The sequence below is a fragment of the Antechinus flavipes genome, chromosome 1 (genome assembly GCF_016432865.1).
Source record: "Antechinus flavipes isolate AdamAnt ecotype Samford, QLD, Australia chromosome 1, AdamAnt_v2, whole genome shotgun sequence".
In the NCBI taxonomy this organism is placed as follows: domain Eukaryota; kingdom Metazoa; phylum Chordata; class Mammalia; order Dasyuromorphia; family Dasyuridae; genus Antechinus; species Antechinus flavipes.
The window spans coordinates 268,406,236-268,426,164 of record NC_067398.1 but is presented as its reverse complement, the minus strand read 5'-3'; the positions used below and the strand labels follow the sequence as shown (position 1 = coordinate 268,426,164).

At 31.9% G+C, this 19,929-nt stretch overlaps 1 protein-coding gene across 3 annotated transcripts in view; it reads left to right on the top strand.

Moving 5' to 3' along the window:
- Window positions 1–19,929, top strand: part of ECPAS (Ecm29 proteasome adaptor and scaffold) — a 160,539-nt gene that overhangs the window by 118,020 nt on the left and 22,590 nt on the right. For all 3 annotated transcript variants that reach the window (XM_051961107.1, XM_051961090.1, XM_051961097.1), the window contains exons 21-32: window positions 1,460–1,622; window positions 2,153–2,325; window positions 5,184–5,285; window positions 6,386–6,509; window positions 9,465–9,610; window positions 10,149–10,203; window positions 11,165–11,279; window positions 12,124–12,192; window positions 13,110–13,227; window positions 13,514–13,681; window positions 18,508–18,587; window positions 19,230–19,335. In XM_051961107.1, coding sequence (XP_051817067.1) covers window positions 1,460–1,622; window positions 2,153–2,325; window positions 5,184–5,285; window positions 6,386–6,509; window positions 9,465–9,610; window positions 10,149–10,203; window positions 11,165–11,279; window positions 12,124–12,192; window positions 13,110–13,227; window positions 13,514–13,681; window positions 18,508–18,587; window positions 19,230–19,335 — 1,419 coding nt within the window. The remainder of the gene's footprint in view (window positions 1–1,459; window positions 1,623–2,152; window positions 2,326–5,183; window positions 5,286–6,385; window positions 6,510–9,464; window positions 9,611–10,148; window positions 10,204–11,164; window positions 11,280–12,123; window positions 12,193–13,109; window positions 13,228–13,513; window positions 13,682–18,507; window positions 18,588–19,229; window positions 19,336–19,929) is intronic.

Here is a 19,929-nt window from a genome sequence, read left to right as displayed (position 1 = left end):
TTGTACCCGGAAGACCTCTATTCTGGCCAAATCTTGATTTTTCACCAGTCTATGTTCTCCCTGAGATGCAAATTTGTTATATTTGTGGAGGGAATCTGGAGAGCTTGAAATTTACCAACCTACCCTGCCACCATCCCAGAATCCTCTCCCTCTCCCTTAACAATCTTACTAAAATTGTTAAGAATTGCTCCTTATAGGTAGATCTAGTTGTTGCTTTACAAAAATTATTGTGCATTTTTTCTTAAAATCATTTAAAATTTGATACTTGTCATTTATCTTACTTTTTTCTAAAAAATTAGATTGTCTTTTTATAGTTTTTATATAGGTGCTACATGTATAGAATGAATAAATTATTGGCAATAGAGGAATTAGAATAGAATAGAATAGCATGTTAATCTTTCAAAATAAAATTTTGTTGACCCTACAAGATAACTTAGCATATTAAAATAGTTATTCTTGGGTAGCTAAACAAATAGAGAGGACAGTGAACATTTGGGGCTTTTTTCCATGTATCTGTAGTCTCCCCTTTTATATAGTTCTCATTGTTTTGCCTTGAATTTTATGTTGAAGGCACTGATATGTTTGACTTGACTTCAGTTTCCTGTAGGTACTTGTTATATACCTGCCAGTTTGACCTTGGGGTAAAAAATGTTTCTATTTCATAATTGATTTAATTCTGATGTGTTCTCTATGAGTTAGGTTGACAAATTCAGTTCTTCTATAAATAACTCATTGTCTTTAAGTTTAAAAGTTCAGTTTTTCTGTGAAATCAGGATCTTTTCTTATGTCAAGGAAATCTGTTATCTCTACTCATTAGTAATCCTTTCAGAAAGTCTGATTTATTATGCATGTACCAATAACTAGCCTTTTAGCTATACAGTAGTCAGCAACAAGATGGATGGTTGCTAGCCTTACATACCTGATCTCCACTTAATTTGTAACAATAATTTTTACATAATCCTCCTCCTTTTGTCTAATAAAAATGATCTGTAAATCCCATCTCAGAGTCTTAGCTCTTGATGAGGAGGTTGAGATCCTATTTCTTGGTAAATTTACATTTTTGCTAATAAATTGGTCATGCTTCAAACTTTGTGACTCTGTTTACCTTAATTTAATTCTGACAATACTATTCCTGCTCATATCATTGTGTAGAACATTACCAAGGGTCACCACTAAATCTGTAACAGATTCAGAAGCCTCTTATTAAAATGATCCAAGAATTAACCAAGATATTTTGGAGCTTTTTATTTCATATTTATTTGTTTATTTATTTTGTTGCATCCAAATGCAACAGGCTTTGGACCTGTGAAAAGCCAGTGAAATTAAAAATGGAGAATTTTTATTCCTTAGTCCATTTATTCTTATTCTGAAGAGTTATTATAATGTGTACTTGCAAAATTTAAATGAAATTAAATGGAGAAAATATGGCAATAATATGTTGTTCTCTTGTCAACTTTAGAGCCCAGAAATACAGCATGGATCCTTGCTTGCGTTGGGATTCACAGTGGGACGTTATTTGGCTAAAAAGAAAACCAAAGTGGCAGAGCTACAAGACACAGAGACTAATACTGCATTTTTGCCAGAGCAAGAACAGCTCATTCAGAGTACAACTGAAACAATAGGTAATTGACATTTTTTATGCTTATTTGACTACATTCTTATTGTTAAAGTTAAGGCTTTTTAAATGATATTTTCCTTTCTCCTTTTTTGGGGGGAGGACTTGACACTTTTAAAAAGATATACTATTTTCCCAGAAATGTGCCTTGCAGTGACCAAATTTTTATTTAAATTAAAATGTCTTTCTATCCAAAGATTATTCTGTATTTTTAGAGTTAGAACTATCAATAATATTCCACTATTAGCATACAGGGCCACTTTTCATAATTTTTTCATACTGAGATATCCATAGGGATGATTTTGATGTTTGGAATAATGAAACTTTTTAAAATTCATTATACTCTATACCCTGATGATATATGATTTTTTAAAAAAGATGAGCACATACACATATATTTAAATCCATTATCAGACATTTGGCATCTTTTAAAAAGATGCCAAATTGAAACCAGCTTTTAAATACACTTCTTTCATTTTGGTCACAAAGAGGACAATATAGACTATTCTCTTTATGTTGTTCTGTATGTGTTTACAGGTTCATTTTTGGACAGCACTTCTCCTCTCCTGGCAATTGCTGCTTGTACAGCCCTGGGTGAAATTGGTAGAAATGGCCCTCTCCCTATTCCCAATGAGGGTTCTGGCTTTACAAAACTCCATCTTGTAGAAAGTTTACTCAACAGAATACCTTCAAGCAAAGAAACAAACAAGGCAAGAGCATTTTATTTTACATTTCTAGTACAATTCTGTCATTTTTATTAGTTATCTATTATATATACATGCAAATTTTTGAAAGACATTGCAAAAAAAAAAAAAAAATTTACTTAGGCCTGAAGTTAGAGAAGAGAAAGAGTTAAGGCTGAATTAACCTTTGTTAAATTTCCAAGTTCTTTCAGTGATTCCGTGACTTTCCATGAAACAAAATGGCTAATGTTAATACCTTCATTCTTGCAGTGTTTCTGTATAGTTATAGATATAGTTTCTAAAGAATAAAAATTGATACTCAAAGGTCAATGACAAGGCATGTGGTGAACTTTACTTAGGCTGCATCACCAACAAGAAATTACAGAGGACAAGTGGTATATAGGATGTTGTCAGGAGTATCTGATGGAAGAAGAAGGTGGCCTATTTATATGGTATGAACTAAATAATAACTGATGAGCAGCTCATATGTGAGCTCATGATGTGAGGAAAAGGCAAGAGAAGTCTATTGTTTATTTAGGTAGAAACTGTCCCTACTTATCCCAGATCTCTAAAGTGAATTTATGGGAGACCGTATATAAGATTGGTACAGGGTGGTCCGGCATAGGTGGTTTATGATTTATATCATTGGAGGGAATGTCTACATCAAAGAGCTCTCAATGTCATTTCAATATCTGATAGTATAGAACAAACTCATGAATGTGGAACAGTTGCAGATAACCTATTATAAGAAATTTGAGAAAGAAAGATTACTTTCTTCTAGAGGTATCAGGGAAGGATTCATGGCAGAGTTGAACCTTAAAAGATAGAATTTCAGTAGTTAGGGATGTTACAGCAACCTAGATTTGGGAAGTGGAATCAGTCAATACATATTTATTAAACATCATCTATGTGCCAGGCATTGTGCTGAGTACTAGGGATATAAAAAAGGCAAAAGATGGCTCTCAAAGAGCTGTTAGTGTAATGGGGGAGACAAGCAAACAAATATGTACAAATAAATAAATATATATACACACACACACACACACACACACACACACAGGATAAATAAGAAATAAGAAAGGGAAGGTACTAGAATTAAGAGGTTGGGAAAGGCTCTCTATAGATGGTTTTAGTTGAGATGTGAAAGAAGCCAAACAAGTCAATAGGTGGAACAGAAAATGGAGAGCATTCCAGGCTTGGTGCATAGAGAAAATGCCCAAAGGCATATGAGTATATTCCATTTATGGGAGATGACACAAAGGCAGAGTTGGGAGGACGCAGGATCAAAGCAAACCCTTTCACCAGTCAGTGTATATTTGTGAACTCCTTTTCACAGCTTGTGAATGGTTCATATATTCTATGGTCAGACCATTCTGAAAAAAGGTATGGTAAGAAATTAAGTTGGAATTTGGGTCAGAGCCAGATTGTGACAGGAAAAGAACTTTTATTTAGTAGGTAGAGTAGAATAAATCATAATGGTATGTGAATAAGATGACCCTTTCCTCATTGGAAGGATTTATTAGATCTTCAGTGAACTTAAAAGTACCTAGTTCAGTTAGAAAGAAACCTTTTTCAGTCATTTAGGTGACAGGTAAAAATGGAAAGAATGTAGGAGGATTGCAATAAAAGTAGAGGAAAACACAAAAGAAAAACATAGCAGTGGTGGAGTCAGCAGAATTTAGCAATAAATAGGGATGGGCATTGGGGGAGAGAATCAAACTGATTTGTTAATAACAAAAACAAAAAAGCACTGGATTTGTAGTTAAAAGACCTGGGTTTGAATTTATGCCTCTTAGTAGTAGAAGGCAAATCACTTTTCTTCTTTTAGGATGTTTCTTCTTTTAAAGGAGCAATTTGGACAATATAATCTTTAAGGCTTCCCTGTAGCTCTGACATTCTACTGATATGAATTATGTGAAAAGGAGTAATAAATAAAATTTTGATTTGTGATCAAAATAATTGATATTCTCTGTGTACAACTAGTTTTACAAAACTGATTCCCTGTTACTAATTTGGACAGATCAAATTATATGTAAATACCTGTTGATTCATAAGGAAGGACTTCAAATTTAAGATTTTACAATGATTTAAAAATCACCATCAGCCTAAAATTTTTTTTCATATTGTTAGAATAGGCCAATTAATTTCTGGAGCCACATTGGTTATTTTAAGAAGTTTGTGTCTCAGTTAACTATTAGAGTGCTTTTTCAGAGAAGTTTAAAGAAATGTTTGATTTTTAATCTGTATTCATAAGCATCAAGATACCTGAAGAGAAGAGTATAAAAAATTATGAACTATGTATAATAGGAATAAATAAAGAGAGAATGAATCATCTTATAGTCTTTTCTGTCATTTAAACTGTGAAATGGATACTACCATAAGTTCATTTACTATTAGAAGAACAATTACATAATAATAATATTTGCCTAATTGATTTTTGAACTTAATTTATGGTTTCAATGGCTTACAAAACTCCTACCAGTACAGATCTTTGGGTGTAGTAGGCTTCCACTGCAGCTAGTCTGGTCAGAGGCCAGTTCTTTTTTTGAAACCAGTTCTTTTAGGCACTGAAACTGACTTATAACTGACTATACCATGTATGCTCTAAACATTAAATTAGAAAATTGAAATCAAAATTTTTAGTTCAGCAAATCTAGAATAAAGGTCTCATTTTTTTATTTTCTTTTTTTTAATATATATATAAATAACATTGTATTTTAAGTTTTAGAAATTATTTTCTATTCCAAAGCTAGTAGCTTAAACTTAGTAAAAACGGGGTGTTTACGGATGAACTAATGCATCTTTATAAGGATTATTGAAACGACCCTTTTGAAACTAAGAACAAAACTATGTACTTTTTAAAAGAAGAAATTTTCTCCTTTTAGATGAAAGAACGAGCAATTCAAACCTTGGGCTATTTTCCAGTTGGGGATGGAGATTTTCCTCACCAGAAGCTCATTTTGCAAGGCCTCATGGATTCTGTTGAGGTAAATTTCAATTATGACTTTGAATTATCTAAAGAAATTCTTAACCTGTAGTCCTTAATATGTTTAAAAAAATTTTTTTGATGACTAGATTTTAAAATTAATGATTTTTTGGGGGGGTAATCTTCTGTACAACTAAAACATTCTTTTGAGAAGGTGCTTTTAGGCTTCACCACACTGAGTGATTAGTGATAAAAGGGGATCAAGATCCCCTTGAAATTTATTTATCATTTGATTTTTATCATATCGTAAAGGAATTTGATTAAAGTTCTTTGGGTAATCACTCTGCTTTTATATACAGAAAAACTACCTAAACTCATGTAGCTTTTTTCCCTTAAAGTGATTTCACTGAATTATTAAGTTGCTAAGTGACATCAGCTAGAATTTAAAATTACTTGTCTTTTCCTTGGATGTTTTCCCCTTCTCATTGGCTTTATACATTGTGTATTGAAAATTATTAATCTTGAATTTTTAGAGTTTGGATATAATTTGTGCTTACTAAATGATTTTTGGTAAAATAATTTAAGAGCTTACATAATTGTATTGTCAGCTTTTGGTTCAAGTAATTGAAGTAATTATTTTGACAATCAAATGTAACTAGTATGCCTGGAGATAATATTTGTAAGTGATTTTAAGTGATTGGCAATTGTATTAAGATTTTTCCAGAAAGTATTAAAACTAGTCTCTAGTATCTCTCTGCCTTTTAACTGATTCTGTCTTAATCAACGTGAGAAAAAGAGTGGTGTTGGTATAGTTGTTGATAAAATTAGATTTAGAAGCTTAGCTTAACCTTTATAATGTCTCATGTACTGGGAAGAAATTTTCACTTTAATTCTCCCCTAAGTTGGAAAATGAATGTAATACTTAGGCACAGTCAGGGAAAGAGTAATATTATTTGTCCATAAAGATAGAAGGAACTGACTTTGGGAATGGGATCAATATCAAACATATTCAGAAGACACGATTTCAGCATCTTTATGTCCTATAGGAATATTAATCCTGTAGGAAGTTTTGCAGGATTGTTGGTTTAACAACTTCTGCATATAGGGAAAACTCTCTACCCCTGGCATCTATCATGGTTATTTTATTTCATCCTTCCTTAGGCAAAGCAAATAGAACTTCAGTTTACTGTTGGTGAAGCTATTACCAGTGCTGCAATTGGCACGAGTTCAGTGGCTGCCCGTGATGCCTGGCTGGTCACCGAAGAAGAGTACGCACCACTTGCTGGTGAGCCTTTCTTAAAAGCCACTTCTGACTTTCTGGCAGAACCTTTTCTTTCTCTGTTCACATTAAAAGCCCAACTGGAATAAAAATGTCAGGTTTTCATCTAAGGAATTAAGGGCCCAGGGAATATATGAAACCACTGAGGCAGGCACACTGAAAAACTTGATTTCAATATGAAGACAAATTTTGTCATTCTTTAGTTCCAAGATATGAAATAACAGAATTAACTAATGTTTGAGGTGAGTGTCCTTCAGACCTAGCCAGCTTTACCTTTAGATTTCCAAATATCTTCTAATGTGTGTTTGGAACTTTATCATCAATGCATAAAATTTTGAGGGTCTATTGTATGAAATAACTCCAGATTTAAGATTCATGCATTTTTTTGTGTTTGTTACTAAAGGAGAAAAATTGTATAAGTCAGCCAGTACTGGAGTTGGTAATTATGAGAAATCCTCTAGGAAATTTGACAGGCAGCTTTGAGGGTTTCCATGTTTCTTTGTATTGCTGACCTATTAAGAATATAGTAGAGCTGAAAGGACACAAAATGTGAGGATAGTAGTTTGCTTGTCCATTGGAGATAGGATCTGCACTAGCTGTGTATGGCTGTTCAAAAGAAAAAGAAGGAACAGAAGTTTAGAGCTTCAGTCTTAGTGCCAAATACCTACTTGTTACTGCTTCATCTGCAGACATGTCTAAGAAAATAAATGTGCTGAAGATTCAGAACTTCTGTAAGTTTAAACTAAAGAAAAGGAACACAGTAAATAAACCTTCTTCCTGTAAAAGAAGTCATTGGAAAAGAAAAACATGTAGATGAATTGTAGTGAAATAATGCTTTCCAGCATTTGCTGTACACTCTGTTGTATCTCTTACCATCAACCTGTATAAAATGTAAAGAGTGTGAATGAATTTTAGTGACCATTCTTCCCTTCTAACATCATAAAAATAAAACTGACTGGCTGTAATTGATAGCATATTGCTTCTTTGTTTTGCTTTTATGATTAGTTTGGATTTTAATGATATGAAAAGACCTTGCACAGTGGTAAAAGAAGAACCTGGGAAAGATTACAATAAGTCTAGTTAACAAAAGAGTAAATAAAATGCAGACTTTAGACTAAGATCTTGGCAAGCTGTAAAGTACAGATCAGCATGTATTTTATTATGAGAATAAAAGTTTTGGGTTGTTTTTTTTTTTTAAGTTTTGAAACCTGGGTAAAAAGGTAAAAATAAATAAAGGCATAGTTTGGAGAATTCTTTTAGAAGAAGAATTGGTAGAATTTATTATAGTTTATGGAAACAATTGAAAGAATGAAATTGAAGACGATTCTAATCAAGTTTTTGAATCTAATGGATTTTTGTAGTATTACTGATTAGAGTAGAAAAAATGATTTTTCAACCTCCCACCTCCCCCATTCAAGTACACAGTTGTGGAAATATTTTAAACTGAATAATAACAATTATAGATTTAAGGTGGATAATACCTTCATCCAGGTAAGACTTATGCGTCATTTAACTTTTCTAGACCTCAGTTTTCTCAGGTATAAAGTGATGAGTCTAGACTAGATGATCTGTGATTCTTTTTCAGGTCTGTACTCTGTACTTTAATTTCTGTAAAGTCTAGCAGTGTCAGGCATATTTGAGGCTGTTGAAATTATAAGAATTTGTGAGTTGGAAGAAATTCTTTTGGATTTGGGGAGAACAAAGGTATCTTAGAAGCCAAAGTTAGAATACCAAAATAGAAAATGAAAAATGGTCAAATCTATGAGAGTAGTGATGGTCCTTCTTCATACTCTTTTAAAAAAATTGCTTTACCTATAAATATCCATCTTACATCAGTCATGTAAGAGAGGAATTAGATATTTTGTTTAACAAGTATCCATTTCCAAGTGCCTTCTACATTAAAACAATCTTGTAAGATAACTAAGTTTTCTCTAGAAATAATATGATTTGGAACAACTAGATGGTGCAGTGTATAGAGCACCGCACCTGGAATCAGCATGACTCCAGTTCAAATCAGTCCTCAGACACTTAACACTTCCTAGCTGTGTGATCTGGACAAATCACTTGTCCTAATTTCATCTCAAAAGAAAAAAAAAGATTTTTAAAAAGGAAGTAATTAATAGGGTTTTCTCTTCCATCCTACATGGAAGAATGGAGTAAATTCTTTCTCCATATGAACACAAAGTATTTCTCTTCTTTATAAGAGCTTCTCATAATTGTTTCAGGAATTGATAGTCTAGTGTTTTAGAAGGCAATAAGTAGTCTTAATCATTTAATAAATCAAGAAGAAAAAATAAATCAGCAAGGAATATTGAGATTTTTACTTTGAGAACCATTGAGAGTGATTCTGAAAAGGAAGGCCAGGAATCCAGTATCCTTGGCAGAGCTAGGATGGAGTGAGAGCCAGAGAGTTCTCAAATGAAGGGAAGTTACATTAATTATAGACAAGAATTCCCGAGGGTTAAGTAGACCGCGGTATATTCAGATATGGAATGGGACTTGGCAAGAGGAGTTGGATTGTATTGGACAGGGAATAGGAGAGAAGGTAGCATGAATTAGAGAAGAGGGTTTGCTATTTACTAGTCTGAATTTCATTTCACAGGAATTGGAAATGGTTGAGGGTCTGGGTATTTGCTTCTTTTTAAGATTTCTTTGTGATAGTATGGAACTCATTCTAAAAGAGCCCAGCAATAGATTGTGTATCTCTTATTTGGGCATTGGTCTATGTAATGATTTATTTTTAGTCATTGCTAAGAGATTGAGATGCTGTGAATTGTCTTCATGCAAGAGTGTATGTACCCATAAGTGAAATTACTGATCATTCTAAGGATCAGAATTTACAGGAAATGTTACCTTTAACTTAATTTTCTTTCCAGGGGTAATAGAGAATAACTAATGCTCTTAAAATAATTTTTCCTATTTTTTTTTTCATTTCATTTCTACACCTGTTCACATCCATAGAGGCCAAAGTGAATGATGTGGTTCCATGGGTGTTAGACATAATTTTAAATAAGCACATTATCAGCCCTGTTCCCCATGTAAGGCAGGCTGCCTGCATCTGGCTCCTTTCCTTAGTGAAGAAGCTGAATACCCATAAAGAAATCAAGGTAAGCAGCATTATTCATCATGAACTAAAAATATGAGTAAATTTATTGAAATCTAAATGTTATATTTCTAATTTAGAGGTATATAGATGGGTCAAAGTGTTTTATTTTTAAAATAAAAGAAGACTGTGAGGTAAAGTCCATTAATCAATCACAGTAGACTATGTCAGAAGATGGACTTTAAAAGTAGGAGAGGGAAAGATCGTGATATTTTGATAAATTTCTAAAATCTTGAAAGTATAGTTACATTAGAAGAAAATCATAAGAAAGAAGATTTAAGCAGAGTTGGGGATAAGAAGAGGTTTTAAAGTGAGAAATGGGAAAATGCTACAACAAGACAAACACTTTTTTAAGAAGTGTCTTGTCCCTATAATCTTGTATGTCATTTTAACTAAGAAGTTCTCTCAAGGAAGTAAGTCTAGGCTGAACAGTACAATGATATTTGGGATTGTCCTAAATCATCCCTAAATCTGAGAACTAGGAATAATATATGAGTGAAGGTATATGTACCAGCAAGTAAAGCCCATTTTTTTTCTTCCAGTCTCATCTCAAGGAGATTCAAAGTGCTTTTGTTTCAGTTCTGTCAGATAATGATGGTAAGTAGTTGGTAAATTTAGGCCTTTCTTATTAAATAATTATTTCATAATTTTTTTTATAAATTCAAGATAGAATTTGAAAAAGAAAAGAAAATCATTTTTTGATCTGTATTTTAAAAAACAAATACAAGACTAAAAAATCTAGCATAATAATACAAAGAAAACATTGTTTATAGGGGAAAAGTTGTTTTCAAAATGATTTGGTTTTTAATTGAAAATTCAGCCATAACCCTTGTGCTTAATTTAAATTTTGGAATTTGGAAATTTAAACTTTGATTTTTTTTATTATTTACTTTTTAATTTTAATGGCCATTGTCTTCTGCATTTACAAAGTAAGAGAGGAAAAAAAGTGTTCAACATTTCTCTTAATCTTTATAGTTTCTTTTATATATACTTTTTCATTAGTTTTCTTTAAAATAATTTTTATATGGAAATGTTCAAGTTTAGTTAAGATGGGTAAAAATCTGAAGTTGATTTCTTTAGGATATGGAAATTTGTTTCTTGGTGTAATGTATATAGTATACTTACGACCATGTCTATATTATCTTTCAGCTTACAATGAGACTGTATCTATATAGTATATTTAAAGTATCCCAATACAAAATCACATACACTAATCAGGCAAATAAATGCTTTTTAATGAAAGTGAATTCAGTTGTGTTGTAATATTATATATTCATATGTATGATGATTGGTTATCAGCTTATTTAATTTTTTTTTTTTTTTGGCAAGGCATTTGAGGTTTAAGTAACTTGGCCAGGATCACATAGCTAGGAAATACATGTTAAGTGTCTGAGCTCAAATTTAAACTCAGATCCTTCTGACTGTCTTCTAACCTCAGGATTGGTGCGCTAACCATTGTGCCATCTAGCTGTCCCCAATTTTAAACTTTTTAACATGCATGCATTTGATATACTGAGTTTATATAAAATAACATTATTCTGTTCAAAATTTTTTGTAGAACTCAGTCAGGATGTTGCTTCAAAAGGCCTTGGTTTGGTTTATGAACTGGGCAGTGAACAAGATCAACAGGAACTGGTATCTACACTTGTAGAAACCTTGATGACTGGAAAAAGGTGAGATAAACATCAGAAAGGCCTTAAGATTCAAGTCATGCTTTTGATATCTATTAACTATATAATCCTAGACTAGTCTGTCTCTAAAGCAGACAAATCTCTAAGAATATCAGTTACAGAGAAGGTATCCTATCTGCTGCATTTCTGGAGAATTATCAAACTAATAAAATTCCATATCTGTTATGAAAAAAAGCACAAAAACAAAATGTTCTCTGAAAGCAGGGAAATTGAAGTTTTTTCCTTTCAGTGTAATTACATAGTTTCTAAGTTACTTTTATTATGCTGTCTACAACACTTTAACTGTTACCAAGTTACCAAGTGGAAATGTGCATTTAATGTTGCTTGCTAGAGAAAAAGGCAACAGTAAAAAGATTCAGTAACTACTGGAAAATTAAAACATTGAATTTGAAAAATTATGCTTGGTTATTTGAATGAGAAAGAATAAGTTAATAGAAAGTGATGCCAGAAGATTGCATCTTGCTTGTCATCTGTATTAGAACAATTGTGCCCCCTACATTTTGTATCAGAGAGTGTAAGAAAGGATGGTGATTTTGACTATTGGTATCTGCTATATTCTGTCTTTTTTAGGAAGGATAGCTTATTCTCAGAAGACCACAGTTCAGTGTAGAATCTGTTTTTTAATAAGATAACTTAAATATTCTGCACTTTTTTTTAAAGAGCTGATTAGTCAAGTAAAAAAGATAAAAACATGTAGATCTGGTACATAATAAACAGTCAAAAGTATTTGCTGCAGTACATCAATTTGAGAAAAAGCTTCCATATTAATTAATATTCCCAGTATGGGGGTGGTGAAAATCTAAGGTCATTTTTGTTTTCATTCTAGAACTAAGCATGAGGTTTCTGGAGAGACTGTGGTATTCCAGGGGGTATCCCTTGGCAAAACACCAGATGGGTAAGTAATAACATAGAATTCAATTTTTATAACTACATATTTTCACTTCATCATAAATAGGTTTGTGTCTGATGTTTCTTTACAATTCCACAAACATTAGTAGAAAAGGATATTCCTAAAGTTGTTCTATATGTGTTCTTTTATGGTACTGTTAAAGCTCATTATTTGGTATTCCATCAGCTCCACATTTAAAATTTTATAGTCCTCTCCCCCTTCAGCTTCAGTCTTCTTTTAATTTATAAACAGTTTAATTTGTGCTGCTGTTTTTCTTCTTAGAGCTTTGATTAGTTGAAACTGTAGCCCCTTCCATGTCTCTTTCATTATTCACCAGTCCCTTCCTATTTCCCTCCCAGTGGTGATCTATTTTGTTCAGAGGCCACCTGCCTCAGTTTGTGTTGCAGCATCAAAAAAAGCCAGGTCAAAGTTTGCAGAAACTCCATTGTTTTCCCTACTCTTGAAATTCTCCCAGTTGTTTCTGTCTTTTACCCAAAGAGGCAAACTTTCCTTTTGTGCCTGATGGTTCAGTCCAATAGCTGTTTTCACAGTAGGGCTTTCTCTCTGCCTTATTTCTTCTTTTCCCCAAATCTCTATTCTACTAATTCTCTCTTGAGCTGATTTTATAATTTAATTTATAATATATGCTGTATCTGAAAGTACTGTGAAAAATGCTTTGTCACTCCAGTGAGTTAAATTGAATATTTCCCGTAGTCTCAAATGTTTTTCTATAGCTGACTTGTTAAATTTGAATATAAAAGTCTCTCTTTTTTTTTTTTTTTAGCCCAAACTCTGTTTTTACAAATTTAAGGAAATATGTTTTTAATGAACTATTTATAGTATTTGTAATATAGTGACATAAGTAGATTTTTAAAAAATAAGTTAGATGAAATGGATTACTGCTTTTTTCTTTGTTTCCCAAGCCAGGGACTCTCTACCTATAAAGAACTTTGTTCTCTGGCAAGTGATCTTAGTCAACCAGATCTTGTCTATAAATTCATGAATTTAGCCAACCATCATGCCATGTGGAACTCTAGGAAGGTAAGCTGCTGCTCTTTACAATAAAGCAGTTTTAAAATTTCTTCTAAGATCAATCTGCTACATTTATAGTTAAGGTGTTGTGTGTTTTCCAAAGAAATACTTGACTAGAATGCTGTTATCTTCAGATTCTGTTCAGCTCAGGGAAAGACTCTAGTTATAGGCTACATTTATTTGAAAGCTGATGGATATAAAATTTTGGGGGTAATATTTACCATGGCCTGTCTTTTCTGATAACAGATGTTTGAAAATCACTTAAGTATATTTTTCTTTTGTTCTGTATTTTTAGGGAGCTGCTTTTGGTTTTAATGTGATTGCTACTAAAGCAGGAGAACAGCTGGCTCCTTTCTTGCCTCAATTGGTTCCTCGTCTTTATCGCTATCAGTTTGATCCAAATCTTGGAATACGTCAAGCTATGACAAGTATTTGGAATGCACTGGTCACTGACAAATCTGTGGCAAGTATTTATATACTAATTTCTATATTAATTACATGTTTTAGATCTGTCTTATTAGAGTATTAGAGTAATTCATTGACCCAACAAACATTTGTTAAATGAGATAGGAAGATAGATAAGAAATAATAAAGATTATGAGTATGCAGTGTGAGAGGCAGCCTGGTTTAATAGAAAGAAGTCCTAGAATTAGACACAGGAGATTGAATTCCTAAATCTGTGACATGGACCATTTACATTACCTCCCTAAGTTTGTTTCCCCATTTATAAAATGAGGTTAATAGTACTTGTAGCTAATTCACAATATTGCTTTGAAGAAAGTGTTTTGTAAGGTCTAACATACTCTATAGATACATATAATTTTCCTATTCCTTGGTTTCTGGTTCTAGATTTTGCTTCTTGAGATTAGCTAATCATTTTCTTTATATAGAAATAGAGAAAATCTCTTGTTAGGCACTTACCTATTATAATTCCTTTAAGATTTATAATTTTAAATTGTCATTGAAAGAATTCTTTCAGTCCTTGTGCTTATGTATTATCGAAACACAAATGTATAAAAATATGAAAAAGAAATTTCCTATTTAACATAGACTATATATACGATTATTCAGAAGTACTAAAAATACACACACACACACACACACACACCAAAAATCTTTTTATATAAAACTGATCAGAGGTTATTTACTGTATCAGATTAATTGACTATATATAGCTAGTTAAAAATTTTATTAGATGTTTAGGGCTTTTACGTTAAAGATTTGCAGTTTTAAATTTGGGGTTTGGCACTGAATGCTTGCTTTCTATAGCAGACCTAAAGAAAAGTAAACAAATCTGTTGCTCAATTTGAAGTGATAGTATCTGACCTTCAGTTTTTTTACTAATTTAGAACAGCATTAAATGAAAAAAATCTTCCCTACAACAATTAAAAAAATAGATTAGGAGGTTAGGATGCTATGACATTTTTGTTCATGGAATATTATTTAATTCAAATGGATTATGGACAAATGCTATGTAGTAGGGGTGTGAACACTTATGGGGGGGGGTATGGAATCATTTCAAATATAAAGATATTTATAAGTTAAAAAAAACCCCACAAAAGTATTTTGATACTTTGGATCTCTTAACTACATAGGTATATGCATTATTCCTTCCCCATGAGAAAAGTAAGACTCACCTTATCCTATGTGATTTTTTTAAATTTTAAGATGCACTTTTTTCTTATTTTAGATTTAGTAACAGCAAAAATGAAATATACAATGGAAAATTTAAAAGTTCATAAATTCCATGACAAAAGTTTCTTATCCCATGATACTATTTTACAGATACTCTTTTGGCTTCTGTGACCTATCCTGAAATCTTTGTTAATTATTTTTGTGAATTTTGAGACCATTATTATTCTTTTATTCATTGTTGTCTTTAGGATATATATTTCAGTTCTGTTCTTCATTCTCTCTAACTTAGTATATTAAATAATCAGTCATGTTTCTAATTATGTGAATGTCCTATTCCGATATTTTAAATAATTATTTATTAAATATCAGCCTTGTAAGATTGCATCAGTTCCTTATGAAGTGCAGATGGCAGATTTAATCAGAAATGTTTGTGACAAATTTATCCCTAGTGCATGGTAAACAGTTATAAATACTTGTTAATTTAATGGTAGTACTGTAGATTTATTAAAATTATTATAATATCATTATATGTGTCTCATACACATCATATATATTATATCATCTCTGTAAAAATAATTTTTACATATTCACACACAACATACACTTAAAAAATATATATGCACTCTTGACCCTAACTGTCTCTAATCCTAAAAAAGAACATTTGGAGAACTTAACATTAGCCAGGAATCATATTTTTCATCTCTAATAGTGTCAGTACTCAGTGACTTATTTTTAAAAGTCACCTTTTATACTATATCTGCATACCTTCTATACCCATGTATAGAAATATATGGCAGACACTAGACTTAAAGTAAAAGGGATATGAAACACGGCTGGGGTTAGTCTTGTCCCCCTAGAAACAATTTAGGGCAAGCATCAAAACTGAAGAATTATAAATCTACTCTAGTGTGGGAGAAGGCTGAAGCAGCTTTGCATTCCAACCTTTGATGTGTTCTAGTCTTTAAAGGAAGGAGAATAATAAGAAAGTTACTGCCAAGAAAGTATAAGAAAAAAAAGATTAAAGTAGCAAATATTTCAAGAGGAAGAGAATGCAGTAAAAAGTCAGAGTACAAAACAGAACACGAAGGATTAATTTACTAAACCTTCAACAAATATTAAAACCACATGAATAGCTATAGTCAACAGTTTCTGCAAAGAAGCAAAAAAAAAAATTAACAAATTTGCAATACAAAAATGATTGAGTGGGAAAAACAAGCAGGCAAAAGGTGTAAAAGGCAATATTAAATTTTCTCTCTCTCTGTCTCTCTCTCTCTCTCTCTCTCTCTCTCTCTTTTTCTCTCTCTCTCTCTCATGTGCATGCACATGTGCATTCTTTGCAAGTCAAGGCCATGGTCTTTGAACATAGGATTCATGGAGATACCTTAAAAATCATAAGCCTCCCAGAAAAATGTGACAAAAGTCCTGCACACTATAGTGTAGAAAATAATATAAGAAAATTGAGTAGAATTTTTTGAATACAGAACACAAAGCACTGACTAAAAAAAAAAATCTATAGGTCATCTATTTGTATGAAGAAACTCTGTATTTGCATGGCTGAGATATATAATGAGGCTAAATTTAACAATTATAATGACAAAGCTTAAATCCTTCAAATGTAAAGGAAGGGAAATTTGAATAATTTACAATTATTCTCTATCCACTAATTGCACAGGACAGTGGAATAAGCATAGAAGCTCAAACTACAACCAAAAATGACATGCCTTGCTATAAATCTGAACCTAATCATCCAAAAAAAAAAAAAACATACACACACACACACACACACACACACACACACATTCAACAGAGGAGTGACATGAACAAAATATTCAATATTCGAATGCATCAAAAACAAACAAAAAAGAAGGCAAATAATCTTAATTTCTAAAGAAAGAATAAGGAATGAAGTAAATTATTCCATGTAGAGAGGTTACTTGAAAAACAAAACAAACTGACCTTCAAGATTAATCTGTAAATAGAATTTAAAAGGAAAAGAAAAATGAAAGTGAAAGAATAGAAGTGTAGTCACCATGGAATTAAGCTCAAAAAACTCTTTACAAATAATAACCTAGCAGTTATCAAAAATGACAAAATATGGAAATAGACATTTCTGGAAAAGTTTTTGAAAAGACAAGCACATTAACATCTTGTTAGCAGAGGGATAAATTTAATTGTCCAACCATTTAGCTATTATTAACATTATTATTATTGTTTTCCGTAAGAATAGATAGTATTATTTCTAAGGATAAATATCGTAATAGACTGTAAGATGCTTTGCTGAAGTGTATAATAATTTGTATAAAGCATTCCTCTGATATGCAAACTGAATTATCTTGTCAAAAAATGAAATTAGGTTAGTTAAAAATAGATGAATCTGTGTTGTCTCTAGTAATCAATTTTCTTTTCTGAATGTTCATTAATAATCTCTTTGATGTGATAAAGTGTTGTCAGGAACTGAAGTCAGCTTTACTGGTTTAAAGATTTAAGATCTCTCTTCTCTCTTTTTGAAAATAAATCCATTTACCTTTGTCCCATCCTGTGGCAGTGATCCTCTTCTCCCCAGTTTTTAAGTAATCATTGACACTTGTTCTGTCATCTGCCGGTTTTCATGGCCCTGGGATGTGTTTTGTCTGGGTCTACCTGACTCATTAGTGGATGAATTCAAGTTAAATTTACATCTTTTATCATATTCTCACTTCTCTTGGGTTTTAACTTTTTTTTTTTAGCATGTTTTTAGCTATTGTTCTTACTTTTGTTTTTATTTTGCCTTTTTTTTTCTGCCAGGTGGATAAATATTTGAAAGAAATTCTTCAAGCTAGTTTTAAGATACTCTATCTTTCCTAAAGATAATTCTCACTGGTAAAGAAAACAAAAGCATAATAAGAGTTGAATAATTTTATTATTTTTCCTTCTTTATTGGCTTAGTCACTTTGGACAACTATCTTGGTTTTACGTCTTATGCCTCCAACAGATTTAAAACAAAGACCCATTTAGCAGGGATAGATTTGATTCTTTTTGTAAGCTTGTATCATTCATTTGTAATCCACTTTTGTTTTCATCTTTATCCTGGTCCTTTAAAAAATCTAAATTGGTTGGTGAGTCCCAGTGTTTCCACATTTGACTCCAGATAGCATCACCTTTTTTCTCATAGTATAATTTGTATATTTATGTCAGGATTTCATTCTTAAGAAATTCTTTTTCACCTTGGATTAAATTGGATATAAATTTTTGTGTTCTTCAGTTGTTTTAAACCTTTCTAACCTTTAGTGACCCCATTTGGGATTTACTTGGCAGAAATACTGAGTGGTTTGCTCTTATTTCTATAGCTCATTAGAGATGAGGAAACTGGCAAATAGTGTCAAGTGGCGTGCCCATGTCACATAGTAAGTATGAGGCCAGATTTGAACTCACAAAGTTGAGTCTTCCTGATTGTAGATCAACTAGGTGTTGAAGTAGATAGAGTCCTGGATCTGTAGATCCAGGACTCTATCTACTTCAACACCTAGTTAGAAATCTATCCAACAAAGAGTTTATATAATTTCTCATAATCTGGTATACATGTCAATATATGGCAGTAGGTAGAAGTTTTAATACTGTTTGCTATTGTTCTCACTTTTGTTTTTATTTTGCCTTTTTTTTTTTTTTTTCTGCCAGGTGGATAAATATTTGAAAGAAATTCTTCAAGATCTAATTAATAGCCTGACCAGCAATATGTGGCGAATTCGAGAATCCAGGTATTATGTTTGTTTGTTTTTCATTTTTAAAAAAAAATTTTTGGTATTTTTTTTTAAATTGTTATAGACAAACCTGAAAATTTTATGTTTTTTTGTCTTAAAGGAATAAAATTAAAGTAAAATAAAGCTATAATCCCATATATTTAATTGAAACAATTAATAAAGAAATTTTTTTTAAAAGACACACATTATTTAAGTTAAAAGGTAATGGATAAAAAAAAAAATCCCAAGTAGGTGAGCTAATTTTCCGTGTTGTTATATGGATATATTCATTGTCATCATTCATGCCATTATAGGTTAGTCTAAACCAGGGGTCCTCAAACTTTTTAAATAGAGGGCTAGTTCACTGTCCCTCAGACTGTTGGAGGACTGGACTATAGTAAAAACAAAAACTTTGTTTTGTGGGCCTTTAAATAAAGAAACTTTATAGCCCTGGGTGAGGGGGATAAATGTCCTCAGCTGCTGCATCTGGCCGCGGGCCGTAGTTTGAGGACCCCTGGACTCTAAACAAAGGATCTAGTGGGGAAAATAGATAATATATCCCTTTTCAGAATGGATACATTTTATCTTTGGTTATTTTCCTGTGCAGACTAGTAAAATTGCTCATTTGTTTGGATTATGTATTTGAATCTTTATTTGCAGCTGTTTAGCTTTGAATGACTTACTAAGAGGAAGACCATTGGATGATATCATTGATAAACTTCCAGAAATATGGGAAACACTCTTTAGAGTACAAGATGATATTAAGGTATTTGAGTTTATGTTAAAATTGATTTCAGAGGAAATTTTAAATTTAAAAAATGTGGCATCATCTTTTAAGAAATAGGTACTATAATAATGGAAGTGTATGTTTTCTGATATTGAGGTGGAGTAGTAAGTTCTATAATTTCCCAAGATCCTTGCAGCTCTACATTCTTTGAAATCTATCAGGACTATAAATATGTTCATCTAATCTTTAAAAATTATCCACTATGCACATTAAATCAATTTAGAAGAGATTCTATGTAATTGGGTTGACTCATAAGATATATGTGCTTTGAAATAAATTACAAAGTACCACATGATGATCAGTTGCATCCATATGTCTTTGATAAGCAACATATAAATCAAAGGATGAGCTGCTTTAGAAATTAGATTCAAATCTGCCAGTAATACAGAACTTTATCAACATATTATGTTGAGTATCTTAGTACATTTCAATATTAAAAGTTGATTAAGTTTCTGTTTTATAAGAATGCTGAAGGAATATTCAATATAATTTGGGTTGGGGGTTAAAATAATGTAAATTAACTTGAATACAAAGCAGAGGGCAACTAGGTAGCACAGTGATCAATCATACGGA